At 37.5% G+C, this 27079-nt stretch overlaps 1 protein-coding gene across 2 annotated transcripts in view; it reads left to right on the forward strand.

The window, feature by feature from the left end:
• The window catches only part of Tek (TEK receptor tyrosine kinase), a 109742-nt gene that overhangs the window by 53056 nt on the left and 29607 nt on the right, over positions 1 to 27079 (forward strand). For both annotated transcript variants that reach the window (XM_027930966.3, XM_027930967.3), the window contains exons 5-11: positions 2070 to 2201; positions 2682 to 2822; positions 6249 to 6377; positions 10047 to 10198; positions 21144 to 21288; positions 24294 to 24455; positions 26200 to 26334. In XM_027930966.3, coding sequence (XP_027786767.2) covers positions 2070 to 2201; positions 2682 to 2822; positions 6249 to 6377; positions 10047 to 10198; positions 21144 to 21288; positions 24294 to 24455; positions 26200 to 26334 — 996 coding nt within the window. The remainder of the gene's footprint in view (positions 1 to 2069; positions 2202 to 2681; positions 2823 to 6248; positions 6378 to 10046; positions 10199 to 21143; positions 21289 to 24293; positions 24456 to 26199; positions 26335 to 27079) is intronic.

The raw sequence follows: 27079 nt of genomic DNA on the forward strand, positions 1-27079 counted from the left end.
TGGGAACCAGGGGCAGAGACCAGTTAAGTATTTTTTAGTATGTTACAACATCACAGTGGGATGAGCTTAAGTTGTTGATTTTTTTTTAATGTGAGAACAAATAAAATTTAGTGTAGACTAAAACTTGAAACCCACCTGAATTTTCAAGATAAAGCAAAAGACTTAAAACACATTTTTGATGTCCTGATTGCCTGGAGTGTGTGCTCTCTCCCCCTTATACTGTCAAGGAATTTTAATGAAACTATTTAAGAAGCACTGCTAATATCTGAAGTCAATCTAAGGAAGTTTGAATTGGGCCAAAATCATCCTATTTGAGAATATTTCCCCCAGTATGATTTCTTTGATATTAGTAAGAAATGAGGGAAGCTGAAGGCTTTTGTTCCCCTCATATAGCTGGAGAGTATCTTTCTGGGATGAACTGTAGCCTAGGAGCTTAAAAGATTTTGTATTAAAAATAACATTGGTGGGGCTGGGGTTATGGCTCAGCGGTAGAGCACTCGCCTCGCACGTGCAAGGTCCTGAGTTTGAACTTCAGCACCACATATAAATAAATAGTTATTGTGTCCAACTACAACTACAAAAATAAATATTTAAAAAAAATAACATTGGTTACATTTATTGCATTTCTTTTCAGTATAAATTTTCTCCCTGACAAAAAAATTTTCACAGTAGTTTTTTTTTTCTTTGTGCCAGGAATATTGTTATCTTAAAATACAGAATCACAAGGTTTTGAAGAAAATCACAGATGCCTAATTGCATACTTGTTGGTTATCAACAAAGTCCTGACTTCTCCATCCCTAAGAGATCACCCTATTGTCCCCTGAAGCTTTATTTTTTCCTCCTTTCTGGGATCAGGAGTGAGTCTGGGTTAGCTCCATGGGTAGGCACGGAGCTGGAGGACAGTTTCATCTACACTGTCTGCCATCATTTTAAACAGCCTGTGGTCTGGCTCTTGAGAAATCGTTAATTGTACAGACCCTTCCTCTCTTTATTGAGGAATATAAATATTGGATTTTCCACAATTTGTGGCTTTATTATGTGGAAGGCTGTAAGAAATGGTCTCTGTTGACAGGAGAGAATAATCTCTCTTGATTATTTTAGAATACCGATAGCCAGGCATCCTTGACATAAGAGATGGTCAGGTTGCATCCGCTATAGGCACAGGTCCAAGCTCACCTCTGTGAGATTAACATTCAGGGACAAAGACTAATTCCTTCTAAATGAGAAATGAAACCAAATTCCTGACCACAAAGCATCATCCCAGACCTGCTGGGTGTTTCTTATATAAGAAGGTATCCTCAGACCTCACGAACAACTTAAAATATCCAACTATTGGAGGGAAATAATCAGGAAAGATGATTCTTGAATTCCCCATCCTTGTGCTGTTGGCTTGTGTCTCTTGTTTCACTTGTTTGCTGTATACTTCCCAGCTCACAAAGGGGTGGATGCTCTTCCTTTTTAGCCTTATCCCTCCTTCATGTACTCAAGACCAGTGGTTCTCAAACTCTTGCATACGTGAGGAACACTGCAAAGGCTCGTTAGGCATAGACTACTAGGCAGACACCAGAGTTTCTCATTTAGTAGGTTGTGGGTAGAGGATCTGTCTGAAGTTTGCATTTCTATGAGATTCCCTGGTGATGGAGATGCTGCCTGTCAGGGATTACACTTTAAAAAATAAGGCTACAGTCTCTAATGGCACCTGCAGCTCCCTGAACATGCCAGACTCTTTTCCCATGCCTTGCCTTTGCCTGCCACACGTTTTCCAGTCCTGTGCTTTTTGCTGCTAAGGTGGTCCTACAAATTCCACTCCTATCCCATGTCCTCTGGGAAGCTTTCATTTGTGCCCTCTTGTACCTGCAAGATAAGAGTTAGTATTTCTTGTCTTTGTTTCTATCATTAGTTACTGTTTAGATATATCTCCTATGTTAGACTATTATGGTGAGGAGCAGAGGCTATTTTATCTTCATTTACCCATGTCCACTAAGATGATTGACACATAATGGGTGCTCAGTAAATGTTTGTTGAGTGATTGTACTTTGCTCACCACTACCTTGTTTCTCATAAAAAAGGATGCAAAGCTCAGAAGTGGGGACCTGAATGTCAGCGTGTCTGTACTGCTTGTATGAATAATGGTGTCTGCCATGAAGATACTGGGGAATGCATTTGCCCTCCTGGATTTATGGGAAGGACATGTGAGAAGGGTAAGTAGAGAGTCCTTGGTGAGTAAGCTGTGGATTTAAAAAGCAATCACTAATTGGATCTAGAATTCTAAATCTGGGCATCAAGAATGGAAGCTAAATGGCTTCTATTAGTCTATATGCTGCCTTTGCAAGAATTAAAAAATGATACCCTTTCCAAAAGATGCTTTATTACCAGCCACTCTAAAGCTATAACGAATACACAAATCCATGATGCCTATAATGTGAATGTTATCACCTTGGTTTGTGCAGTGTATAACTTGTGAAACCGAGTGGCAGCCTTGATATCCTGTCTGTGAGGCAGTATGACTGTGTGTAAAATGGGCCATAAATGTGTGCTCATCCTGCCCAAGCCTTGGCTGAGATCAGACTACCTTTTCTGTTCACCTGCCTGAGAGATTCCTTAAAAAAAAAAAAAAATCCTTCATTTCAAGTAGTTGTAATTGGACTCTCAATCAGCTTTTTTTTTTTTTTCCCCCAAAGCTTGTGAACTACACACATTCGGCAGAACTTGTCAAGAAAAGTGTAGTGGACCAGAGGGATGCAAGTCCTATGTGTTCTGTCTCCCAGACCCTTATGGCTGTTCCTGTGCCACAGGCTGGAAGGGTCTGCAGTGCAATGAAGGTATGCACTGGTCACTCCCTTAATGGTAAAACATTCTAGCTGGTGTGCAAAGGAGATGCATTTTGCTGGGAATCAAAGTAGGACCCACCTGGACAGCACAGTCAACCATCTGTTGCTAGGATACAGGGTTTTAAATCACAGATGTTTTCATTCAAGAGAAATGATGTTTTCATAACGAGACTGTGCATGTCATAGTGTATCTCAGACACATCACCTGGGGATTGTATTAAAACACAGGTTGTGATTTGGTAGGTTTGGAATGGGGCCTGAGGTTCTGCATTCTAACAAGCTCCCAGATGCTTCTATTTCTGTTGAATTTTAGATCACTCTTTGAATAAGAAGATCTTGGAAGATGTGTGTGTTTGTTGTATTTCAGTGAACCACAAAAATCAGTCTGGGGGTCAGATCCAAACCAAGGTTCAAAAATGAAAAAGTTATGATCTTATCGTCTATGGACCTTATTCAAGCATTTGGTGATTACAGTTATCAAGTTAACTAACATCTCTGTTCCCTCACATAATTATCTTTTTGTGTCTGTGATGACAATATTTAAGACCTATTTTCTTAGAAAATCTCAAATGCACAATATAGTGTTTATTAACTGCAGCTACTATGCTGTACATCTCCAGAACTATTCATCCTGCAAAACAAACTTTGCACCATTTGACCAACATCCTGCCCTCTCCTACCCCCAGTTGATGGTATCCACTATTGGACTTTGCTTCTATGAGTTTGACTTTTTTAGATTCCACTTATGAGAGATCATGTAGTCTCTGCCCTGCTGCGCCTGGCTTATTTCATTTACATCGTATCTTCCAGATTTAACCATGTTTTCAAAAATAACAGGATCTCCTACCATTTTTAGGGATGAATATTACTCCTGTGTGTGTGTGTGTGTGTGTGTGTGTGTGTGTGTGTGAAATGCTATAAGGAATATGGGAGAGCACATACCTTTTTGAGATATCAATTTCATTTCCAGAAAGTAAGATTACTGGATCACATGTGGTATGGTTTAGATATGAAGTGTTCTTCAAACGCTCATGTGTGAGACAGTTCAAGAAAGTTTAGAGGTGAAATGGTAGGGTGATGAGAATTTTAACCTAATTAGTGTGTTAATCCACTGATAGGGATTAACTGAGTGGTAACTATAGGCAGATAAGGTGTGACTGGAGGATTTAGGTCACTGGGGATGTGCCTTTGGGGTTTATATTTTGTCCCTGGTGAGCAAGAGCTGTCTCTCTGCTTCCTGATTGTCCTTCCCTAAGCTCTCGAGCTGTTTTCCTTCATTGTGTCCTTCTGCCCTGACATTGTGCCTCATCTTGGTCCCATAGCAAGGGAGCCAGCCATCTATGGACAGAAACCTCCGAAACCGTGAGCTCCAAAATAAACATTCTTCCTCTAAAATTCTTCTTGCCAAGTGTTTTCATCACAGCAGTGAAAAGGTTGACTAAAACAATATGGGAGTTCTATTTTTTATATTTAAAAGAAATTTCCACATTGTTTTTCATATTTACTTTCCTATCAACAATGTGCAAGGGCTTCCTTTTCTTTATATCTTCACCAACACTTATCTCTTGTCTTATTGATAATAGTTATTCTAACAGGTTGTGATAGTTCATTGTTGAAATGTGCTTCCCTGACAATCAGCGTTATCAAGCAGTTTTTCATATACATGTTGGCCATTTGTATGTTATCTTTTGAGAAATGTCTATTCAGATTCTTTGCCCATTTTGGGGGCATTTTTAAAGTTTGTTCTTATTAGTTATATATGACAGCAGAATGCATTTCAATCATTATACACAAATAGAGCACAACTATTCATTTCTCTGGTTGTACATGATGTAGAGTCACACCATATGAGCAATCATACATGTACCTAGGTAATGATGTCCTTCTCATTCCACCATCTTTCTTGCTCTCATGCCTCCTCCCATCCCCTCTATCCCCTTTGCCCAATCAAAGTTCCTCCATTCTCCCCATGCCCTCCCCGCCAATTATGGGTCAGCATCCACTTATCAGAGAGAACATTCGGCCTTTGGGTTTTGGGGATTGGCTTACTTTGCTTAGGATGATGTTCTCCAACTCCATTCATTAACCTGTTTTGCCCATGTTTAATCAGATTAATTTCTTGCTTTTGAGTTGAGTTCCTTATGTATTGGGGATATTAACCCCTTATCAGATGTATAGTTTGGAAATACATTCTCCTATTCTATTCATTGCTTCTTCACTCTGTTGTTTCCTTTGCTGTGTCAAAGATTTTTAATTTGATACAATCCTATTTGTCTATTTTTTGCATTTGTTTTCTGTACTTTGGGGATCATGTCAAAATAAAACAAAACAAAATTGCCCAGACTGGTGTCAAAAAGATTTTCAGAATGTTTTCTTCTAGTAGTTTTATAATTTCAGGTCTTATGCTTTAGTCTTTAATTTACCCTGAGTTGATTTTTGTTTATGTGGAGAGATGGAGATCTAATTTTTTTCTTGTGGTTATCTAGTTTCCCAGCATCTTTTGTTAAAGAGATTATCCTTTCCCCATTTTGTGTTCTTGGTACCTGTGTAGAATCATTAGATAGTAAATACGTGGATTTATTTATGGGCTCTCTGATCCACTGACCTACATGTTTATAGTACTAAGTACTGTAAACAGTGCTTCACCCCTGAGCTACACCCTTTGCCCCTTTTATTTTTAATTTTGAGACAAGGTCTCTCTAAGTTGCCCTGGTTGGACTTGACCTTGCTATCCTCCTGCGTCAGCCTCCAGAGTTGCTTTGATTCCTTTGAGGAATGTTGATTTTGTTTTACTTTCATAAGCAATTAACTAGGTAGAACTTGAGCTGCAAACTTTGACTCTTAGTCGTCAGGTCAAACTCAGGTCAGCTCTTTAATCTTTAGCTGGGCTACTTTGAATCGGTCCTGAATATGTGTGGTTCAAGGGTCAGCCAAAGATTTGAGTCTTCTCTCTGATTCTCCCTTTCTGAGGTTTTCCCTCTTACTTTCCAGTGGCTGTAGTTGTCCCAGCTCTGTCCTCTGATTTGTCAGGCCAGTAAGACTACAGGTTTTCTTCGGAATTTTAATCACCCTGTGTGGTGTCAGTTGTACCCAAGAATTAAGCAAAAAGCTGAAAAATGAGAAACATACCATTATGTCTTTCAAATTTCAGTTTCTCTGTTTTTCTTTCTTTTTTCTTTTTTTCTACGTTTCAGTGCTTTCAATTATTATTTTTTTTTTTCTGGTAGGAACTTATTCAACTCTTTGGAAGCAGAACTCTCCAACCTTTTAAGTTCCTGGTAATTCACATCAATCACATACTACCTTATATGAATCAGCACAGTTGATAGCTGGGAGGGAAAACTAGAACCAGTTACTCTCAGCCTCTGTTTCCTCCTTCCCCTGTGTTAACAGTGGTTGTGATGTCTTCGTTTACAGCATGCCTCCGTGGTTATTATGGGCCAGATTGTAAACTGAGGTGCAGCTGCACTAATGGGGAGACGTGCGACCGGTTCCAAGGGTGTCTCTGCTCTCCAGGATGGCAAGGGCTCCAGTGTGAGAGAGAAGGTAAAGCAAGGTAACACTGTAGACAGGGGCATGCTCACTGCGTCTCCACAGAGCTGTCCTGGTGGGGCTCTTGCCCCAGAATCCTCCCACTACTTCCATTTCCCTCCAGAAGTTAAGAAGAACTTATTGCAAAGCTTAAAAACTAGCATTCAAATTCTCTTCTCTGGTCCTTATTCTATCTTTAAATTCCTCTTCCCACCAGCAGGAAACCCTGTTCTCTTTGTCGCACAGCAAGTGAGGACAGGCCCTAGAGAGCTTGGTCGTCTCTTTTCCCTTCCCTGGAACCAGGCATTCCCCTGAACTGCATAACAGGGAAAGAGTTATTTGGAGGGATTTGGACAAAGCATACTTTCAAAAAGAGAAAAAAAAATGAAACAGATAATAAAAATTAGACTCAAAATGAGATTTTAAATAATCCTACTTCAGAAATTACCCTAGAGTAGAAGTCAGCATATTCAGATTCACAGGTCAAATTCAATCCACTGTTTTTAATAGCTTTCTTGAGATATAATTGTTATTCCATAATGCTCACTTTTTAAAATTAATTTTTATTTATATTTGACAGCAGAATGCATTACAATTCTTATTACACATATAGAGCACAATTTTTCATATCTCTGGTTGTATACAAAGTGTATTCACACCAATTTGTGTCTTCATACATGTACTTTGGATAATAATGTCCATCCAATTATAATCTACAGTTAATGTTTTTAAAGTATATTTAGAATTGTGCAATTATAACCATAATCTAATTTTAGGACATTTTCAACATGCAAAATCCAAATCCCTTGTATTCATTAGCAGTAACTTTTATTAACCCTTCCTAGTATCTGACAATCATTAATTTACTTTGTCTGTAAAGATTTTATGCCAATAAAAAAAAGAATCATATGATCTTTTGTAGCTAGCTTCTTTCATTTCCATTACCTTATTTTTTAAGTTTGTGTTATAGAATGTATCAGTATTTAATTCTTTTTCATTTTCTACTGTTATTGTAAATAAAAATTATATTGGAACACAGCTACACCTGTTAATTTACCATATACAGACACTGGCTGCTGTTATGCTACCAGGGCAGACTGTACAGTGGCTTGTAGAGCTAAAAATACTTGCTTTCCCTACAGAAAGTTTGCTAATCAATACCCACAAATATGCTTTTTTAAAAAAATTGAGAGGCATGCCTTTTATGTATTTTCAAGTTTTAAAAATATAAAAAATGTTACTTCTTCAATCATAATTTTTAAAAAAGATATACATTCAGTGAAATCTACACTCAGATTAAGACAGTCAGAGTCTTTTCTCTTGTTAGTTTTGAAATCAGAAATATAGGGAGGAGGATACCAAAAATTGGTTTTCCCAAAGGCTTTTAAACTCTTTAGCTTTATACATTTTCTATTTTCTAAGTCTGGACTTAGCAGCAGGGCAGAGATTAAGTGCTGAGAAGGGAAGGAAATGCCTTAGGTACCAGGGAATTGAATTGAAAACGGGTAATTCATAAGTTAAAGAATTTGGATTTTGTACTTTACTGCTTCCTTTCTGTTCCAAGGTTCATGCTGCAAAATGTATGCTTCTGCTTGGGCGACCCTAACACAAGTTTGCACTCTCCCTAAGTCCCTGCTTTCAAAGAGCAGCTCCCTTCCACTATTTCCCACTCCTCAAGCACATCCCCTTCACCTCTGATCAACTTCAAAAAATGCAAGAATAAAGGAATGGAATGCTTTTAAAGTGTCAAAGTACTTTTTAAAAAATTCCTCCTTGAATAGCTACTTAGATTCCAAAATTCTGTAGCTTTTCTAATCATCTATCCATGTCTATCCATATCAATTTAAGCCTGAGAAATGAGATATCAGGATGAAATATCAATATTGATGTATTTACTTTGACTTCACCTTTTCCCACCACCAATATGCAAGAGCACATAAATTACTGCTGCTCTTAGGGCACCTCTGTCTCCTGTTATATTTTACTAAGTGTTAGACAAGTTTTGCTTACAAGCAAAAATAATTAAAATGGTTTCAGCACCATAATGAAAGCACAAATAACCAGGATGAGAGCAGACTTCATGGATCAGCAAGGCCTTTTATTCAGCAGTGGAGTAAGGCATCAGAGGGGCTCATTTTCTGGGTAGAAAACAGCCACTGGTTATAAGAGGGGCCTGGGTTTTATAGATTACACTGAGGTGTGACTTAATTATTGACAGAACATGTCAGTTTGGGCACTTTGGAAATAGGTTGTGAGAATTTGAAATTTGTTTTTACTGGGCAGGAATGGAGGGTCTCAGTGCTTATCTTTTTTCCTCCAGGGGTTATTGTATAGTAAAGGATCAATGTTTATCCAGGGACTGCCATTTTTAGGATTGATGTGTGCTTCCTTCTTAGGATTGTCTTGTCACTGGGAAAGGATTTATTGGGAAAGGATCAATGTTTTGCCTTCTTCCTCCTTCCCTTCTCCACATTGTGTTGGGGCGATCAGTTCCCATATCCTTTACTGACCTATGCCAATCTGTTTTCTGTGCTATACCAAAATGCCTGAAACTGGGTACTTTATAAAATAGACTTCTTTAACTGAAATTTCAAGATCCGGTGGTCCCATCTGTTTGGGCTCTAGTGAGTTTCATGGCAGATGGCAGGAGTGTATACAGAAGAGATCACATGATATGGCAGGAAGGCAGAGAGATTCCGGGATCAGGCTGACTGTTTTTATATTAACCTACTCTTGAGGGAACTAAATGGGGTCCCAAAAGTACCGCATTAACACCTTCTGAGGATGGCACCCCTAATTTCCTAATTATCTTGCATTAGATCCCAACACTTAAAACCCAACACTGAGGATCGAGTTACCAGCAGAGGAACCTTTGGGGGGCACACTTAAGCCATATCCCATACATACTAACAATGGATCATTTAAATCACAAATGGCAAGTTTCCCTAAGACCCTGAAGTTCAGAATGATATAATTGCATTTCAGCATAATTCATTCTCTACTGTGCAGATATTAGGCAAAGAAGTCTGATCCCCTTACCTTTGTTAATACCAGAGACATTTTTTTCCCTTCATTATTGGCAGAACTACTTTGGAGTTGGCTGCTGACTAGAATTTGATTTTGAGAAGTTACATTTCACATCACTTCTTTGAACTGTTTATTATTTAAATCACATTTTCCTTCTAATTTATGTGTCACTTTTAGACTTCCCAATCAAATAGATAGTTTTCATTTACCCCAACTAAGAATAATGCTGTTGATCAGCAACATTGTGTGGTCATTTGCTAAGTGGAAGAAACTAGAATTTGCCTTTTGGTTTTGTAATAATACTCTTAATAAGCAAGACAGGGACTGAACTGCAAGATCAGGGGAAGATGTGGCCATGATGATCATTTTAATATTGAGACTCCTTCCCCTAGGTTCACTGAGGGAACATAGGCCTATGGTGAAGAGTGTAGACACTAGATTTATAAAGGGCTAGGCTTAATTCTGGCCTCGGAGCCTCTGTCTCCTCATCTATAAAATGGAGATCACAATAGCACCCACCTCACATGTTTATTATGTGATGATAAAATATTTGTAAATCTCTTGCACTGTGCATGACTTGCTGAACTAGCTATTATTATTATTATTATTGCTGCTGGGTTCAGGATCAGATTTCATGGCTCTCTTTTCTTCATTCAGGCATGCCAAGGATGACTCCAAAGATAGAGGATTTGCCAGATCATATAGAAGTAAACAGTGGTAAATTTAATCCCATTTGCAAAGCCTCTGGCCAGCCACTACCTGCCAATGAAGAAATGACCCTGGTGAAGCCAGATGGGACAGTGCTCCAAGTAAGAGCCACTTTTAATCTGCCTTCCTAATACCATGAGATGGTTTCAGTATGGTAATCACGCTCTCAAGGCTAGATTTTCACTCAGTGTTTACATCCTCCTTGGCCAGCATGCTTTTATAAAATGCCATATTCTGGTGGATGCAGAACAGACTCAGAGCAGCCTCACTAGTTTCTTCTGCATGGCCAGTTCTGCAGTGTGAGGTTGGGAATATGCCACCATTGCGGGGTCAATGGAGCTGAGTATCAAGAATGGAAGGTGTCCTACAGAACTGTCCAACTCTGTGTGGCGAGCTGGATATACATACCACACTGTGCATACATGCCACACTGCAAGACTCTGCCCTCACCATATCCCCACATCGGTAACTCCTCATATTCAGGAAATGTAAGGTGGCCCGTACATTCATGTACTACTAGGACATGGAGTTTTATTGACTGGTCTACTCCTATCATGCTTTTCAGAGCAGCAATTATGGGAGTATAGAAGAGGAAAGTTCAGCATGATCCATTTGACTCTACATGGAAAGGTCTTGAATCTCCTTTCCACATCTCCACTTCAGAAACCACGCTCCCCAGAACCCCTTAGATCTGAGTGCCTTTCTTAGGATTCCCTGTACATCTTCACTTTGCTCTCCTAGTTAGGGCTGTGCCACAGCACTTCTATTTTGCTGGATAGGACTGATCTAACTATCCAACATCTTCCTTTCTCTCTCCCAGCCATTCCAAATGTAGCAGAGAAAGGAGCCATTCTAAATTTTTTCATGTTATAAGCAATCCTTGGAAAGTTAATGGCTTAATTAATTAATAGAAAGTTATAGATTTTGAAGTAAAGATGACCGAAAAATCAACTTGACTAAAGATAGGTATGAGGGACCTCTTGGGAGCAGGGTATATAAAATTCTCCGTTACCATTGTCCACACATCAAATGTTCCTAATCTCAAACAATGCATTAGGTAGAAGAAACTAATGGACAGTTCCCAAAAATCTTGTTGGCTTTACCATGAGCTAGTAGAAGTAATGCCCACCTTCCAGTAACAGTGAATTATACTATTCTTCTTCTTTTTTTTAATCCTTTATTTTTATTTTAAAAATTTTAACTGATACATAAAATTATACATGTACATAGGTCACTGTATGATACTTTGATACATGTATACATTGTATAATGTTCAAATGAGGATAAGTGCATCCATATTATCATCAAACACTACCCAAAGTCAGCTTACTGGATAATAGAACCACAAATCTTTTTTCTATCTAATCATAGAATTGTGCGCGCATTCTTTCTTATTTGTTTATTTACTTATTTTTTGTGGTACTGGGATTGAACATAGAGCCTTGTTCATGCTAGGCAAGGGCTCTTTAGTACCTCTCTCTTTTTTTTTTCTTTTCTCATTTCCTTCCCTTCCCTTCTCTTTATTTTTGGTATTGGAGATTGAACCCAGGGGCACTTGATTACTGAACTGTATCCACAGAACTTTTTATTTTATTTTGGAACAGGTTCTCACTAAGTGGCTGAGACTGACTTCTTACTTGTGTGGCTCTTGCATCAGCTTTCAGGATAGCTGAGATTACAGGCCCTCTCCACCAGTCCCAGCTAATGTAGTACCTTTTACTCAACATTTTCACATCCTTCCTCCCCTCTACTCTTTCCAGCCTCTGGTAAACATTCTACTCTCAACTTCTGTGAAATGAACTTTTTTTAGACTTCCCATAGATGTTAGATCATGTAGTTCTTGCCTTTTTTGTGCATGAATTATTTCACTTAATATAATGGCCTCCAGTTCCGTCCAGGTTATCAAGAACGACAGGATTTCAACCATTTTATGGCTGAATAGTATTCCATTGTGTCTACTGCCATATTTTCTTCATTCATCCGTTGTTGGAGACAGGTTGTTTCCATTTATTGGCTATTGTAAATAGTACTGCAATAAACATGGGTGTGCAGATGTCTCTTTAACATAATGAGTTCATTTCCTTTGGATATGTACCCAATAGTGGAATTTATGGTATTTCTATTTTTAATTTTTTTGAGAAACTTCTATACTGATGTCTACAATGGCTGTACTGATTTTCATTCCCACCAAAAGTGTGCAAGCCTTTCCTTTTCTCCACATCCTTGCCAACACTTGGCAAGGTTATGCTTCTTTTTTTAACAGACATTCTAACGGGAATGAGGTTTTGAGACCTCGGTGGTGAGTATAAGCTAGAAGAACAAAGTGAAAAATATAGGGAGACTCACAGCACATCTCTAATGACCACTGAAGTTCAGTATTATTTCATGTACCTGTTGGCCATTTGTATGTTTTCCTTTGAGAACTGTCTACTCGAGTGTATCATCCACTAATAATCTCTTGTCAGATATATAGTTTACAAATGTTCCCTCTCATATATAGCTTGTCTTTTCACTTCAATGACTTTTGACCTCTGTTGAGGTCAAAAGCTATCTACTATGATGTAATTGCCTATGTCCAGTTTTGCTTCTGTCTCCTGGGCTTTGGATCTTCTCAAACCCTGCCCAGGCCTATGTCCTCAAGAACTTCCTTTGTGTAGTCTTCTAGTAGTTTCATAGATTTAATTATTACTTTATTTATTAATTATTATTCCATTTTAATTTGATTTTTCTATATTTTTGTATATGATGAGAGAGAGTAGTTTTGTACTTCTGCATTTGGATATCCAATTTCCTCAGCACCACTTAATGAAAAGACTGTCTTTTTTTCCAGTGCAAATTCTCAGCAATTAAGTCAAAATCAGTTGGCTGCTGATGTGTGGGCTTACTTCTAGGCTCTCTATATGGTTTCATTGGTCTATGTGTCTAATTTTGTGCCAATACTAATGCTGTTTTAAAATCTGTAGCTTTGTAGTCTAGTTTGAAGTCAAGTAGTGTAAAACCTCCTATTATATTCTTTTTGCTCAGTATTTCTTTGGCCATCTGCAGTATGTGTGTATGGTTTCTTAAAATTTTAGGATTTTTAAAAATTCTTTTAAGTTATACATGTCAGTAGAGTATATTTTGATATATTTTTACAAACAGCACATCTTATTCTAATTAGGATCACAGTCTTGTGGTTGTACATAATGTGGAGATTCATTGTGGTGTATTTATGTGTGTATTTAGGAACTTTAAGTCATATTCATTTCATTGTCTTTCCTATGGAATAACATTGGTCATGTAATCATATATGCACATAGGAAAGTAATGTCTGATTCATTCCACTGTCTTTCCTATTCCCATTTCCCCTCCCTTCTCTTCATTCCCCTTTGTATAATTCAAAGTACTTCTATTCTTCTCTACCACCAACCCTGCCTGCTTATTGTGAGTTAGCATCTACATATTAGGGAGAATATTCATCCTCTGGTTTTGGGGGATTGGCTTATTTTACTTAGCATGATAGTCTCCAGTTCCATGAATTTACTGGCTGAGTAGCATTCCCTTGTGTATGTATACCACATTTTCTTTATCCATTCATCTGTTGAAAGGTACCTATGCTGGTTCGTTGTTTAGCTCTTGTGAATTGACCTGCTGTAAACATTGATGTGGCTGTGTCACTGTAGCATACTGATTTTAAGTCCTTTGGATATATGCCAAGGAGTGGGATAACTGGGTCAAATGGTGGTTCCATTTCAAATTACCTGAGGAATCTCCATACTCTTTTCCAGATTGGTTGTCCCAATTTCCAGTCTCACTTAGTCATGTATGAGAGTCCCTTTTTCCCCACATCCTCATCAACATTTATTATTACTTGTATTCCTGATTGTTGCCATTCTGACTGCAGTGAGATGATATTGCAGTGTAGTTTCAATTTTCATTTCTCTGATTTCCAGAGATGTTGAACATTTTTTCATATATTTGTTGACCTCTCATATTTCTTCTTCTGTGAAATGTCTATTCAGTTCCTTTGCAAATTTATTAATTGGATTATTTTTATGTGTGTGTTAATTTTTTTAGTTCTTTATATATCCTGCATTGAGGTGCAGGTAGCAAAGATTTTTTTTTTGCACTTTAGGAGTCTTGTTGAGGAAGTTCCTAAGTCAACATGATTCAGTGTTGGACCTACACTTTGTTCTAGTACATGTAGGGTCTCTGGTCTAATGCTTAGGTCTTTGATACATTTTGAGTTGAGTTTTGTGCAGTGAGAGAGGGGTTAAATTTCATTCTGCTACATATGGATTTTCAGATTTTCCCACACCATTTGTTGAAGAGGCTATGTTTTCTCCAATGTATATTTATGGTGCCTATTGTCTGGTATGAGATACTGTATTAATATGGGTTTGTGCCTATGTCTTGTTTTCTGTACCATTGGTCTTCATGTCTGTTTTGGTACTAATACCATGCTGTTTTTGTTGTTATAGCTCTGTAGTATAGTTTAAGGTCTGGTGTTGTGATGCCTCCTGCTTCTCTTTTCTCTCTAAGGATTGCTTTGTCTATTTTGGGTCTCTTATTTTTTCCAAATGGATTTCATGATTGCTTTTCCTATTTCTATGAAGAATGTTGTTAGTATATTAATAGGAATTGCATTAAATCTATGTAATGATTTTGGTAGTATGGCCATTTTGACAATGTTAATTCTGCCCATCCAAGAGCAGGGAGATCTTTCTGTCTTCTAAGGTCTTCTTCAATTTCTTTCTTTAGTGTTCTGTAGTTTTCATTGTAGAGGTCTTTTACTTCTTTTGTTAGATTAATTCTCAAGGATTTTTTTTTTTTTTTGAGGCTATTGTGAATGAGATAGTTTCCCTAATTTCTCTTTCGGCTGATTCATCATTTGTGTATAGGAAAACAATTAATTTATGGATGTTAATTTTATATCATGTTTCTTTGTTGAATTCATTTATGAATTCTATAAGTTTTCTGGTAGAGTTTTTGGGTCTTCTAAGTATAGTATCATTTTGTCAGCAAATAGGGATAATTTCAGTTCTTTTCCTGTATACATCCCTTTAATTTCTTTAAAAAATTTTTTTAAATATTTATTATTTTTTAGTTGTAGTTGGACACATTATTTTCATTTCATTCTTATGTGGTGCTGAGGATTGAACCCAGGGCCTCACACGTGCTAGGTGAGCACTCTACGCTAAGCCACTACCCCAACCCCATGGGCACTCCCCTTTAATTTCTTTCTTTGGCTTAATTGCTCTGGCTAGAGTTTCCAGGACCATGTTAACTAGAAGAATTGAAAAAGGGCATCCCTGTCTTGTTCCAGTTTTTAGAGGGACTGCTCTTAATTGTTCTCCATTTAGAATGATGTTGGCCTTGGATTTAGCATATATAGCTTTTACAATGTTGAGGTATGTTCCTACTATCCCTAGTTTTTCTAGTGTTTTGAGCATGAATGGATGCTGTATTTTGTCAAATGCTTTTTTTTTTTTGCATCTATTGAGATAATCTTGTGATTCTTGTCTTTATATCTATTGATGTGGTGAAGTACATTTATTGATTTCCATATGTTGAAAAAACCTTGCATTCCTGGAATGAAACCCATTTGATCATGGTGCACTATCTTTTGAATGTGTTTTTGTATGTGATTTTCCAGTATTTCATTAACATTTTTGCATCTATGTTCATCAGGGATATTGGTGTGAAGTTTTCTTTCCTCGATGTCTTTGTCTGGTTTGGGAATCAGGATGATACTAGCTTTCATGAGATTGGAACATTCCCTCCTTTTCTATTTCATGGAATAGTTTGAGGAGGATTGGTGTAAATTCTTCTCTGAAGGTCTGGTAGAACTTGTTGAGATTTATCTGGTTCTGGGCTTTTCTTTCTTGGTAGACTTTTGATGGCATCTTCAATTTCATTGCTTGAAATGAATCTGTTTAAATTTCTGTCCTCCTGGTTCAATTTGGGTGGTTATATGTCTCTAGAAATTTGTTGATATCTTCAAGACTTTCTATTTTCTTGGAGTATTAAATTTTCAAAATAGTTGGATTATTCTCTGTATTTCAGTGGTGTCTATGGTGATATTTCTTTTTTCATCACAAATTTTAGAAATTTTTCCTTTCTCTTGGTTAGCATGGCTAAGGGCTTATCAATTTTATTGATTTTTTTTTCCAAAAAATCAACTTTTTGTTTTGTTGATCTCTTGAATTGTTTTTTCAATTTCAATTTTATTCATTTCAGCTCTGATTTCAATTATTTCTTTTCTTCTATGAGTTTTGATGTTGATTTGTTCTTCTTTTTCCAGGGCCTTGAGATGTAACATTAGGTTATTTAATTGTGACTTTCTATTCTTTTAATGAATGAACTCAGTGCTAAAAACTTTCTTTTTAGAGCCACCTTCATAGTGTCCCAGAGATTTTGATATGTTGTGTCGCTGTTCTCATTTACCTCTAAATATTTTTTAATTTCATCCCTGATTTTTTTCTGCTATCCATGGATCATTCAGTATTATATTATTTAGTCTCCAGGTATTAGAATAGCTTCTATTTTTTTGTTATGTCATTGATTTCTAATTTCATTCCATTATGATCTGTTAGAATGCAAGATATTATCTCGATTTTTTTTTTTTGTATTTGCTAAGCATCACTTTGTGGCCTAAAATGTAGTTTATTTTAGAGAAGGGTCTATGTGCTGTTGAGAAGAAAGTGTATTCAGTTATTGATGGATGAAATATTCTATATGTCTGTTAAGTCTAAATTATTAATTGTATTTTTTAGTCCTATAGCTTCTCTATTTAGTTTTTGTTGGAAGATTTATCCAGTGATGAGAGAGGCTTGTTAAAGTCACACAGTATTATTGTGTTGTGGTCTATTTGATTCTTGAAATTGATAAGGGTTTGTTTGAAGTACATAGATGCTCCATTGTTTGGGGCATAAATATTTATAATTGTTATATCTTGTTGATGTATAATTCCCTTAAGCAGTATTAAAAACCCTTCTGATTAACTTTGGTTTAAAGTCCACTTTATCTGATATGAGGGTAGAAACTCCTGCTTGTTTATGAAATTAATGCTTCAGATTTGATGATGCAATGAAAACTTCCACAATAAACAAAAATTAAAAGAATTCACAACTAGGAAGTCTTCACTACAAAATACACTCAATAAAATATTTCATGAAAAATAAAACTGAAAACCAGCAAAGAGAGAATAATCACCTGGTTTTCTACTTACACTCTGGGTCATGTGGTGAGCCTCTGCCAGGTCAGTTTTTCAGACCCAGCTAGAATTATACAGGTCTGGGTACCTGGGTTTGGACCCATACCCACTGGCCATGGAAACACAGTAGGAAAAGATGGTGGCTGTCCCTGTTCATTGTGGGCCACTGGGAGATGCGCCACATCCTTCTCACACAAAAACAAAGCACAGCTCACTGTGTGCTTGATAATGTCCCTGATCACTGTCCTCTCTGTTTTAAGACATGCCTTAGTGCCATCCAAAATGTGGGTTCTCTTAATCTCCCTCTCTGACTTGCCCATGGTAGATGGCATCAGCTGTTGGTGCCAGCAATAAAGACATCTGATCCTAGGATTTTTTGGATAGACTTTTGATGACTAATTCAATTATCTTATTTGTTATTAGTCTGTTCAGGTTTTCTAATTCTTTATAATTTAATCTTAGTAAGGTATATGTATCCAGGAATTTTTCCATTTTGTTGGTGTATAATAATGTCTGATGATTGTTGGCATTTATATGGTGTTGGTTGTCTCCTTTTTCATACCTGATTTTATCTGAGTCATCTTTTTTGTTCCTAGTCTGGCTAAGGGTTTGTTAATTTTTTAAATCTTTTCAAAGATCCAGTTCTTCATTCATTGATTTTTTTTTCTGCATTCTTCTTTTCAGTCCCTATTTCATTTATTTCTGCTCTGATCTTCATTATTTCTTTCCTTTTACTAATTATGGGTTTCTTTTGTTTTTGTTTTTCTAGTTCCTTGAGGTATAGTGATAATTTGTTCAAGACCTTTCTGTTTTGATTACTATGAACTTCCCTTTTGATACTGCTTTATCCCATAGGTTTTGGTATATTAGTTCCATTTTCATTTGTTTCAAGAAATTTTTAAATTTCCTTAATTTCTTCCTTGATTCATTGGTTTTTCAGGAGTAAGTTGGTGAATTTTTATGTGCTTATATAGTTTCCAAAGTCTTTCTTGTTATTAATTCAAGTTTAAAAGCATTGTGACTAAAAAGATATGATTTCAGTTTTTAAAAAATGTGCTGAGGCCAGGTATCATGGCCCATGTCTATAATCCCAGCAACTTGGGAGGCTGGTGCAGGAGGAATCGCAAGTTCAAGGTCAAACTTGGCAACATCGTAACACCCTAAACAAGTTAGTGAGACCCTGTCTCAAAATAAAAAATAAAAAGGGCTGGGGATGTGGCTCAGTGATTAAGTGCCCCTGGGTTCAATCCCTAGAGTAAAAAAGTAAAGTGTTGAGACTTTTTTGAGGCTTAACATAACATGATCTATCCTGGAAATGTTCCATGTTCTGTTCTGAAGGGGAAAAAGTGCACTGTGGCAACTGTCAGATGTAGAAACTGTTAGATGGAAAGTCTATTAGGTCTATTTGGTCTTAGTTTTTTGAATTTTTGGCCTGGATCATCTGTCCATTTCTGTAAGTCCCCTACTATTATTGTACTGAAATATATCTCTCCCATTAATATTTAATATAGTTTTCTACTATTAATATTTGCTTTATATATTTAAGTGCTCTACTATTGGATTGGGTGTTTGTCTTTACGTGTGTGTGTGTGTAAAATTTCCTCTTGCTAAACTGACTAAATTGATCATTATATCATTGACTTTATTTATTGCTTTTGATTTAAACTCTGTTTATCCAAAATCAATATGGTTACTCCTGCTTTCTTTTGGATTCTGTTTGCATTGCATCTCTTCATTTTTAGTCCTCACGTGTCCTTTAAGGTGGTGAGTTTCTTATAAGCAATATATATATGTATTTGGGTCTTTTTTTTCCTCATCCATTTTGCTGCTTTGTCTTTTAATTATAGAATTTAACCCATTTACATTGAAGGTAAGTTTTTGATAGGGAAGGTATAACTATTGCCATTTTGTTATTTGTTTCTTTCTCCTTCTTTTATGGTCTTCCTTTATGGCTAACTGATTTTCTCTAGCAGTCTGTTTTGATTCATTATTTTTGGTTTGTCTAATAAGGACTTTTGCTTTGTGGCTACCATGAGACTTACAAAAAATAGTTTTTAATTATAACCAGCTATTTGGAGTCATAGCAACTTGAAATTATTCAGAAATAGAGGAAAATAAACAAAGAAAAAAGATTAAAACACTAATAAAATTTTTTATATTTCTTTCCACATTTGAATTTTTGATGTCTTATACTTCTAAATTGCTTATCTCTTGATATATTAATATTTATTATTTTAACTGTTTTATATTTTAGTCTTCACACTGAAGATATGAGTGATTTAGGTACCATGTTTGCACTGTTAGGGTATTCTGGATTCATCTTTGAATTTAATAGTGAGTTTGTTTCTCTTTTGATATTTTCCCCTTACTGGTTGGTGTCTCTGTTTTATAATTTGACAACCCCCTTTTGCATTCCTTTTGGGATAAATTCTCTGATTGGTGGTGATAAATTCCCTCAGATTGTTTTAGAATGTCTTTTTCTCCTCCTTGACGTCTAAAGGATAACTTTGCTGAGTAAAGCATCCTTGGTTGACAGTTCTTTTTCCCTTCCCTAGTGTACAAATCTCATCCTACTAATTCCTGGCCTAGAAAGTTTCTGCTGAGAAGTCTTCTGTCAGAGATATTGGGACACCTGTATGCATTATGTGTTTCCTTTGTCTTCATGAGAATTCTTGTGCATGCTAGGCTAGTGCTTTACGACTGGGTTACATCCCTGGCCCTTTTATTTTGAGATAGGGTCTTGATAATAATTTTCCCAGGCTGGTCTCAAACTTGTGATCCTTCTGCTTCAACCTCCTGAGTATCTGGGATTCCAGGTATGTTCTCTGCATCTGGCTGAAAATTCTCTTTAACCCTTGAGAATTTCATTATAATACATCTTGTGGTAGATTTGGTCGAGTTAAATCAAACCAGTGATCTTTCATCTTCCTTACTTAGACATTTGTATCTTTCTCTGGGTTTGATAATTTTTCTGTTATCAGTATGAATAAATTTTGTACCCCTATGATATTCTCAAGTCTTTCTTGAACCCCAGTAACCTAAATATTTTCTCTCAATACTATCCCAAAATTCCCATAAGCTTTCTTTATTTCACTTTTTTTCCCCATTTTTTCTCCTCCATATCCACACAGCCTGTGTTCAAGCTTACTTATTCTTTTTCTGTTCGATTTATTCTGATACCTTCTTCAGTATGTCTTCATTTTTGTTCTAAGAGCAGGTACAATGATCTCGCTTTGGGTTTCCTTTAGCTCTTGTGACAGCAGTGTGAATAGCTCTTCAAATTGATTTCTCTGTGGGGAAACAATTGCTGGAACCTCCTACTCAGCTGCCATCTTGCCCTCCAATCATAGCTTCGTAGCCCTACCTGTCCCCCTTTCTACAAAAGTGGAGACTGGCAGGGTGAGGTTAAGTAGCTGAGGAATTTATCAAAAGTAAACCAAGGTCCATGTGTCTTCAGATCCCTGGCTTTTTCCATGATACCACACCCAGCAGCTCCTCAGACACTTAGGAAACCACTTATCCTCCCACCCAGCCATCTTGGTATAAGACCAGAAAGGAAAAAATGCTATCAGAAGCAGTTTAAAGGGAATTAGACTCCTCACTTGTGTTTACCTCACACTCCCAAACATAAATACAACAGCAGGATCTGAGAGGGCATCCATCCAATATAAACGTTCAGGGCTACTACAATAGCTTTGGAAATAAGCCATAATTATATTAGCATTACATTTAGCTACTTAATCTCTCCTAGAAAACTTATTAAACAATGAGATGGGGTCAGTGTTTTGGACCTTTGTGTTTATGACTCCCTAGAAGTTTTAATTAATTTTTTTTGTACGTGACTATTTCAGCCAAAAGACTTTAACCACACAGATCATTTCTCAGTGGCCATATTCACCATCCACCGGATTCTCCCCCCTGACTCAGGGGTGTGGGTCTGCAGTGTGAACACAGTGGCTGGGATGGTGGAAAAGCCCTTCAACATTTCTGTTAAAGGTAAGCTTCATTTTCCATGGGAAGATCTTACACCCTTGATGCGTGGTGTTTATGTATTGCTGGGGAACCAAAATACTTTTGAGGTATTTTTTAGGATACTGAGTCTTTTTTATTAAAATCATGTCCATGAAAGTAGAATAAAAAGATCAAGAGTATACTTTTTGAAGTCACATAGCCTTGGGTTTGAGTTTTGTCTCTAACAGCCGGTAATCTTGTATGTGGTCTTGAACAAATGAACTTAACCTCCATGAGCCATTCTTTATAAATGAAGCTTATTTTCTCAACCCCTGAGAGTTATTTTATCATCATTGTTGTGACATTTTTCAGTAAGTTTTCTCAATAAGTTTAGCTTCATCATTGTGACTTTCTACTCATCATGAAGAATGATTTGGAGAATCTGTTTGGAAGATCACTCACTTAGTATGAAGCTATTTTAAAAAATTAACATGAATGATTGTTCATGAATTCAGGTTTGTGGACATTCTTCCTGTTATAAATTGGTATTTCAAATTTTTTAATTAACCTGAGTGAATATGTATACATTTGTGGCTTGAAGGGAAACAATAAATTAGAGGTAAATACAAATTAACTTGGCTGGTCATTCATAGACATAACAAGGAATTTTAAATATGGAAGTGACATATGAACTCATTTAGACAAAAATACCTAATAGCTCTCCGGTATAAATTCTACAAACGGCACTGATATTACAATATCTAAATACTAAGTCATTGCATACTTCATCTTATTTAATCTTTGCAAGAGCCTTGGACAGCAGATATTTTTATCTCCTTTTCCAGTGAGGAAACAAATTCAGAGGATTTAAAGTGTACGAGGTAGCACAGCTGATAAGTGGCCAATCTTAGTTTTAAATCTGGGTCTCCTGACCTCAACACCAGAACTATCTTTTCTAGACCATTTTGCTTTTAAAGTCTCTTTTACAGATGAGGAAGCAGGATGGCCAAAGTTGTATAGCATCTAGTCCACCCCATTATTTAATTAGAAATCCTTTGGGAGATCCCAGATGTAACCTCCATAAATGAAGTGGTATAAGTACTCAGAACATAGTAGTGTTTTAAAAGGAGGTCAGTAATAGCAGAGACATAAACACAACTGCATAGACTTTAATTCTTTGCCCTGAGAATCCATGTACACCATCTTGGACTCATTATTTATTTATTTATTTTTTAATTATAGAAAAAAGCCCAAATCTCTTTTATTCAGTAGAAAATTCATATGATCAAAATAACTTCTTACACCTTGCTTATATTCCTATGGGGAAATAAATGGCAAATAAATAACCTGTAACATTGGTTAAAATGCTGAGTGCCATGGAAGAAACTAAAGCAGAAGTGGGGTAAGGAATGCTGGGGTAGGCTGGAGAGGTGACTACAATTTTAAGTGGGGTATCCTTGAAGGTCACTTCTAAGTCAAAGTGTTGAGACAAAGAAGAAAATTAAAATTACTGAATGTTGAATTATCCTCTGATATTTGAAGCTTCCGTATCATATAATACACATTCTTGAGGAGGGAAAGAAAACCCAGGTATGTATTTCTAAGAAAACCTTCCCCCGCTCCGCCACTTTTGAGGTGTTGGGGATGGAATCCAGGTCCTCACACATGCTAGGCAAGTGTTCCACCATGGGGCTACATCTCCAGCCCAAGAAGGTCTCTTTCTAATGGAGCTATTGAGCTCCTGGAAACTCACTGACACACACTTATTGAGCACCTGGTAGGTTCTGTACTGGTGAACAAACCTTCATGGTCTTTGCCCTATAGTAGTTTAGAGTCTAGTGTTTTACAACCTTCTTTTATTATCATTCGACTGAGGAGCTCTTTTAAAAATTTTATTCTAAAACTCCTAGCACCATAAAGTTTCAACATTACAGCTGTACTGTACATCCATTTATGGATTGTGACCTTTTGGAGGTCTACAATCTATTATAATATCTAAATTTTTTGATTCTTCCAAAAACCAGTTTTCAGCTTCTTGGAGTTGCTCTCACTTCCATTGAGAATGCATGGTTATTGAGATGGATAGATTGTTCTAGACTCTCCAGTGGATGCCCACTGGATAGACTTAAGGCAAGAATCTTTCCTGACCATAGCCAGAAAGAGAGGCATCATAGTGGAAGGAGGGTCACAGAGACCTGACCTTGTTGGCTTTTGAAGGTGAGGAAGAGACTTGGAGCCAAGGAAGGCAGGTAGTCTCTGGTAGATTCTGCTCTAGAACCTCCAGTAAGGAACACAGTCTTGCAGACACTTCCATGGTAGCCCAGTCAGACTCATGTCAGACTCCTGACCTCCACAACTGTAAAATAATAAATCTGTGTTTTGTTAAACAGAAAAAAGAGCATATATATGAGTGAGTGAATACATGACGTGGTAGGAAGACCAATAAAATAATCACAATAACTTAGAATAATTAACTCAGAAAATTACAAGGAAAAATAAGTAGAGGTTCTCTGAGAGCATATAACACAGGCATCTAATCGAGGTTCTGGGACAGCCTCCTGTGATGAAGCCATATCAGAGCTAAAAGGTGAATGTTCAGTAGGAGTTATCTGGGAGAATAATAGGAGGTGGATTCCTTGCAGCACATCAACAGAGAGGCTGAGAGGGAAAGGAGCTAGGTGCTTGTCGGTTGAGTGAACTAAAAGGTGAACGGGATTGGAGGGTACTGGATGAGGGAAGAGAAGGCTTGGAGTTAGAGTGAGCAATTATGCAAGGCCTGGCAGGTCATGGTACAGGTTTTGATTTTAATCCTATGTGCATAAGGAGAATCCACCGAAGGGGTGTGGGCTGAGGAGTATTTTAGGGAAGAATTTTTTGGATAATGGGTAGGAGGAACAAGATCAAAGCAAGAGAGCTCAGAGAGCATTGAATCTGAGCAGAGAACTCCAAGAGGACTTGGAAATGTAAGGCACTCTTCCTCTACCCCTATTAAGAACAACAACAAAACCCCAAAGCCTAAGGACTAATGTTATCGCTTTAACTTTATTTAGTTCTTCCAAAGCCCCTGAATGCACCGAATGTGATTGACACTGGACATAACTTTGCCATCATCAACATCAGCTCTGAGCCTTACTTTGGGGATGGGCCAATCAAATCCAAGAAACTTCTGTATAAACCTGTTAATCATTATGAGGCTTGGAGACACATTCAAGGTAAGGTTTGTACAGGAGGGGCCCCAGGGATATGACATCAGGAAAAATATTATTCCCCAAATATAGAAATCCCCTTCTCCCTGCCACTACCCTCTATTCCATTTCAGAATATTCAGGAGAGTGTGGGGGGCCCTCTAAGTTCTGGGACTGACTTTCTGGAAGTCTCTGTGTACTAGGGGCACAGGGCCCGTTTGCATTGTGAGTAACTATCTAGGTCAGTATTTCCTGTCTAGGCCTCTCTGGATCTCCAGTTCTGCCTTGAGCACTCTCTCTTGCCTGGTCATGGTGAAAACATGTGTTTACACCATGAATGTGGAAACAGGAAGCCCAGGGCTTGCTGGAAAGGCAGACTTAATTTGCCTAAATCCTAGGGGTGATTCTTTGTGCCTTGTTAAGTCATTTACTCTTTTCTCTTTTCATGTCTTGCCCTGTCCTGCAGACTCTTAACACACAGGTTCAGGATTTTGAACCTGAAAAGTTTGGGCAGTTGCAAACAGGACTAGGGTGGGGGAAGAGGGAGGTGTGGTTAAAGAGAGCTCTATCACGCTCCTCCAACTTCCTGAAAAAAGAAAAAAAATTAGCAAAATGTAACAAAATGTCAAAAGTTCACGATAACAGTTAAATTTATTTTGAAACACAAATTACAGTTCTGTTTGTATGATATAAAATCATAATTTAAAAATTAAAATAGAACAGCAATATCAATTGATGCTCTAATTGAGCCATCTCATGGACAGACCTGCCACTATGCAGCTTGTAGGAAACATGTATCCTTCCATATTTAATCTTACTTTGCCCAGGATTTCCTAAAAATGATTCTGTATCTACTGTATGTAGATAATTGAGAAAGTTATTAAAGAAGAAAAGTAGGGTTTGGATTCAATAATGCTGCTGACAACCTAGGTAGATTGGATGAAGTCAAAATATTGCTACTGAGTTCTTCTCGTTCTACTGTAGATTCAAATAAAATCTAGACTCAGAGATGTTGAGCTGATTTGCTGGACAGCTGTTTCCAACATCAGTGGCCAGGCCCGTTTTGTCATATGGCGGTAATAAGCCATCACCTTGTCTACCAGTGAATATCCATAGAGTACCTTTCTAAGAACTGTTAAACATAGTCTATTCCCCCCCCCCCCTTGCCAATTAGGAACTTATCTTAGGGTAAAGAAAAAATTTACCTTTGAAATGTCAATGGAAATACAGAGGCTGGCTAAAGCAAATAACTAAGGAGAAAATGCTATTTGAAAATAATCCTGTATTTTCCAGGGACTTCAGAACCCTTCCTTATAATGATGTGACTATTACAAATCGGTTGTCCAATCACATTAAGCAAACCCTTCAAGAGTCTTTTTGCTCAATAACTTGATTAAAATCAGTGTATGAACTTGAAAACGGTAAAAATAAAATTATTCTAATTGAGTTTTTCCTCCTAAGTATGATGTTTCATATAGTAAATTTGTAAGGTCTTATTTTGCAAACGGAAAGATAAAAGCACAAGGGCAGAAATGTGCAGGTGGCACAGAGATTATACGTAATGACACACTGTGACCTGGCAACATTTTTTCAAAAACTCTAATTTTTCTTATTCTGAAAAAGTGAGGCCTTAAAGATAGAATTGCTTGTTTCACCCAGATGTTATCTTTTTGAAAATTTAATTTTGTTTTACATTGCAATAATAACCTCCCAAGTTTAAACAATTTAACAAAATGCAAACTGAAGTTTCCTGGACTTTTCCTCTTCTCAGTGACAAATGAGATTGTTACACTCAACTATTTGGAACCTCGAACAGAGTACGAGCTCTGTGTGCAGCTGGTCCGTCGCGGAGAGGGCGGGGAAGGGCATCCTGGACCCGTGAGACGGTTCACAACAGCTTCTATCGGTCAGTTGAAGCCAACAGGCATTTATTCATGAGCAGGGTGGGAGGGGGAGGAAAGGGAAAGAGGAAGGAAGACCAGGAAGGGTGGTGGTGGGTGAGTGGGTGGGTGGGGATGGAGGTGGACGGAGTTTGCTTTTGAATGGGTGGGAAAGTGACAGGAAGGCTGGCAACTTCAGGCCAAACAGTGCCTTTATTTGGGCTGGACTCCTGGTCTGTCTCCCTGGGGGAGGGGGTCTGCAGCCATCCACGGGGACAGAAAAGGAAGCAGATGAATCTTCAGGAAGGCAGGGACATCCCTTAGGACTTGAGATTTACTTAGCAGCAACTGTGCTGAGCCTGGGCTCCTGTATTTCACCACCGGCTTCCTGTTTCCATCTTAAGGGTCCAGGCCAGGCTTCTGCCACAGACATACTTTAGAAATCTCAGTTTGTTTATTTTTTAAAACAATTTCTAACTTTTCAAAGTAGTTCATACACATGATTAAAACTTCAAATAGAATGAAAGGCTTTTATCTAAAGAACAGCACCCACTGCTTTACCCCTCCACTTCCCAGCTCTCCCTCCTATAGCCAGTTTTATCTCCTTAGACTGTTTCTTACAATCTTTGCCTCCCTGTTGCTAAATCAGTGGTTCTCAAACATCAGTGTCCAGCAGAATCACCTGGAGAGCTTGTTTTACTGGATTGCCGAGCCCATCACCAGAGTTTCTGATTCTGCAGGTTTGAAGTAGGGGTGGGGCTGGGGTTCAAT

The sequence above is a fragment of the Marmota flaviventris genome, chromosome 13, assembly GCF_047511675.1.
Source record: "Marmota flaviventris isolate mMarFla1 chromosome 13, mMarFla1.hap1, whole genome shotgun sequence".
Lineage (NCBI taxonomy): Eukaryota > Metazoa > Chordata > Mammalia > Rodentia > Sciuridae > Marmota > Marmota flaviventris.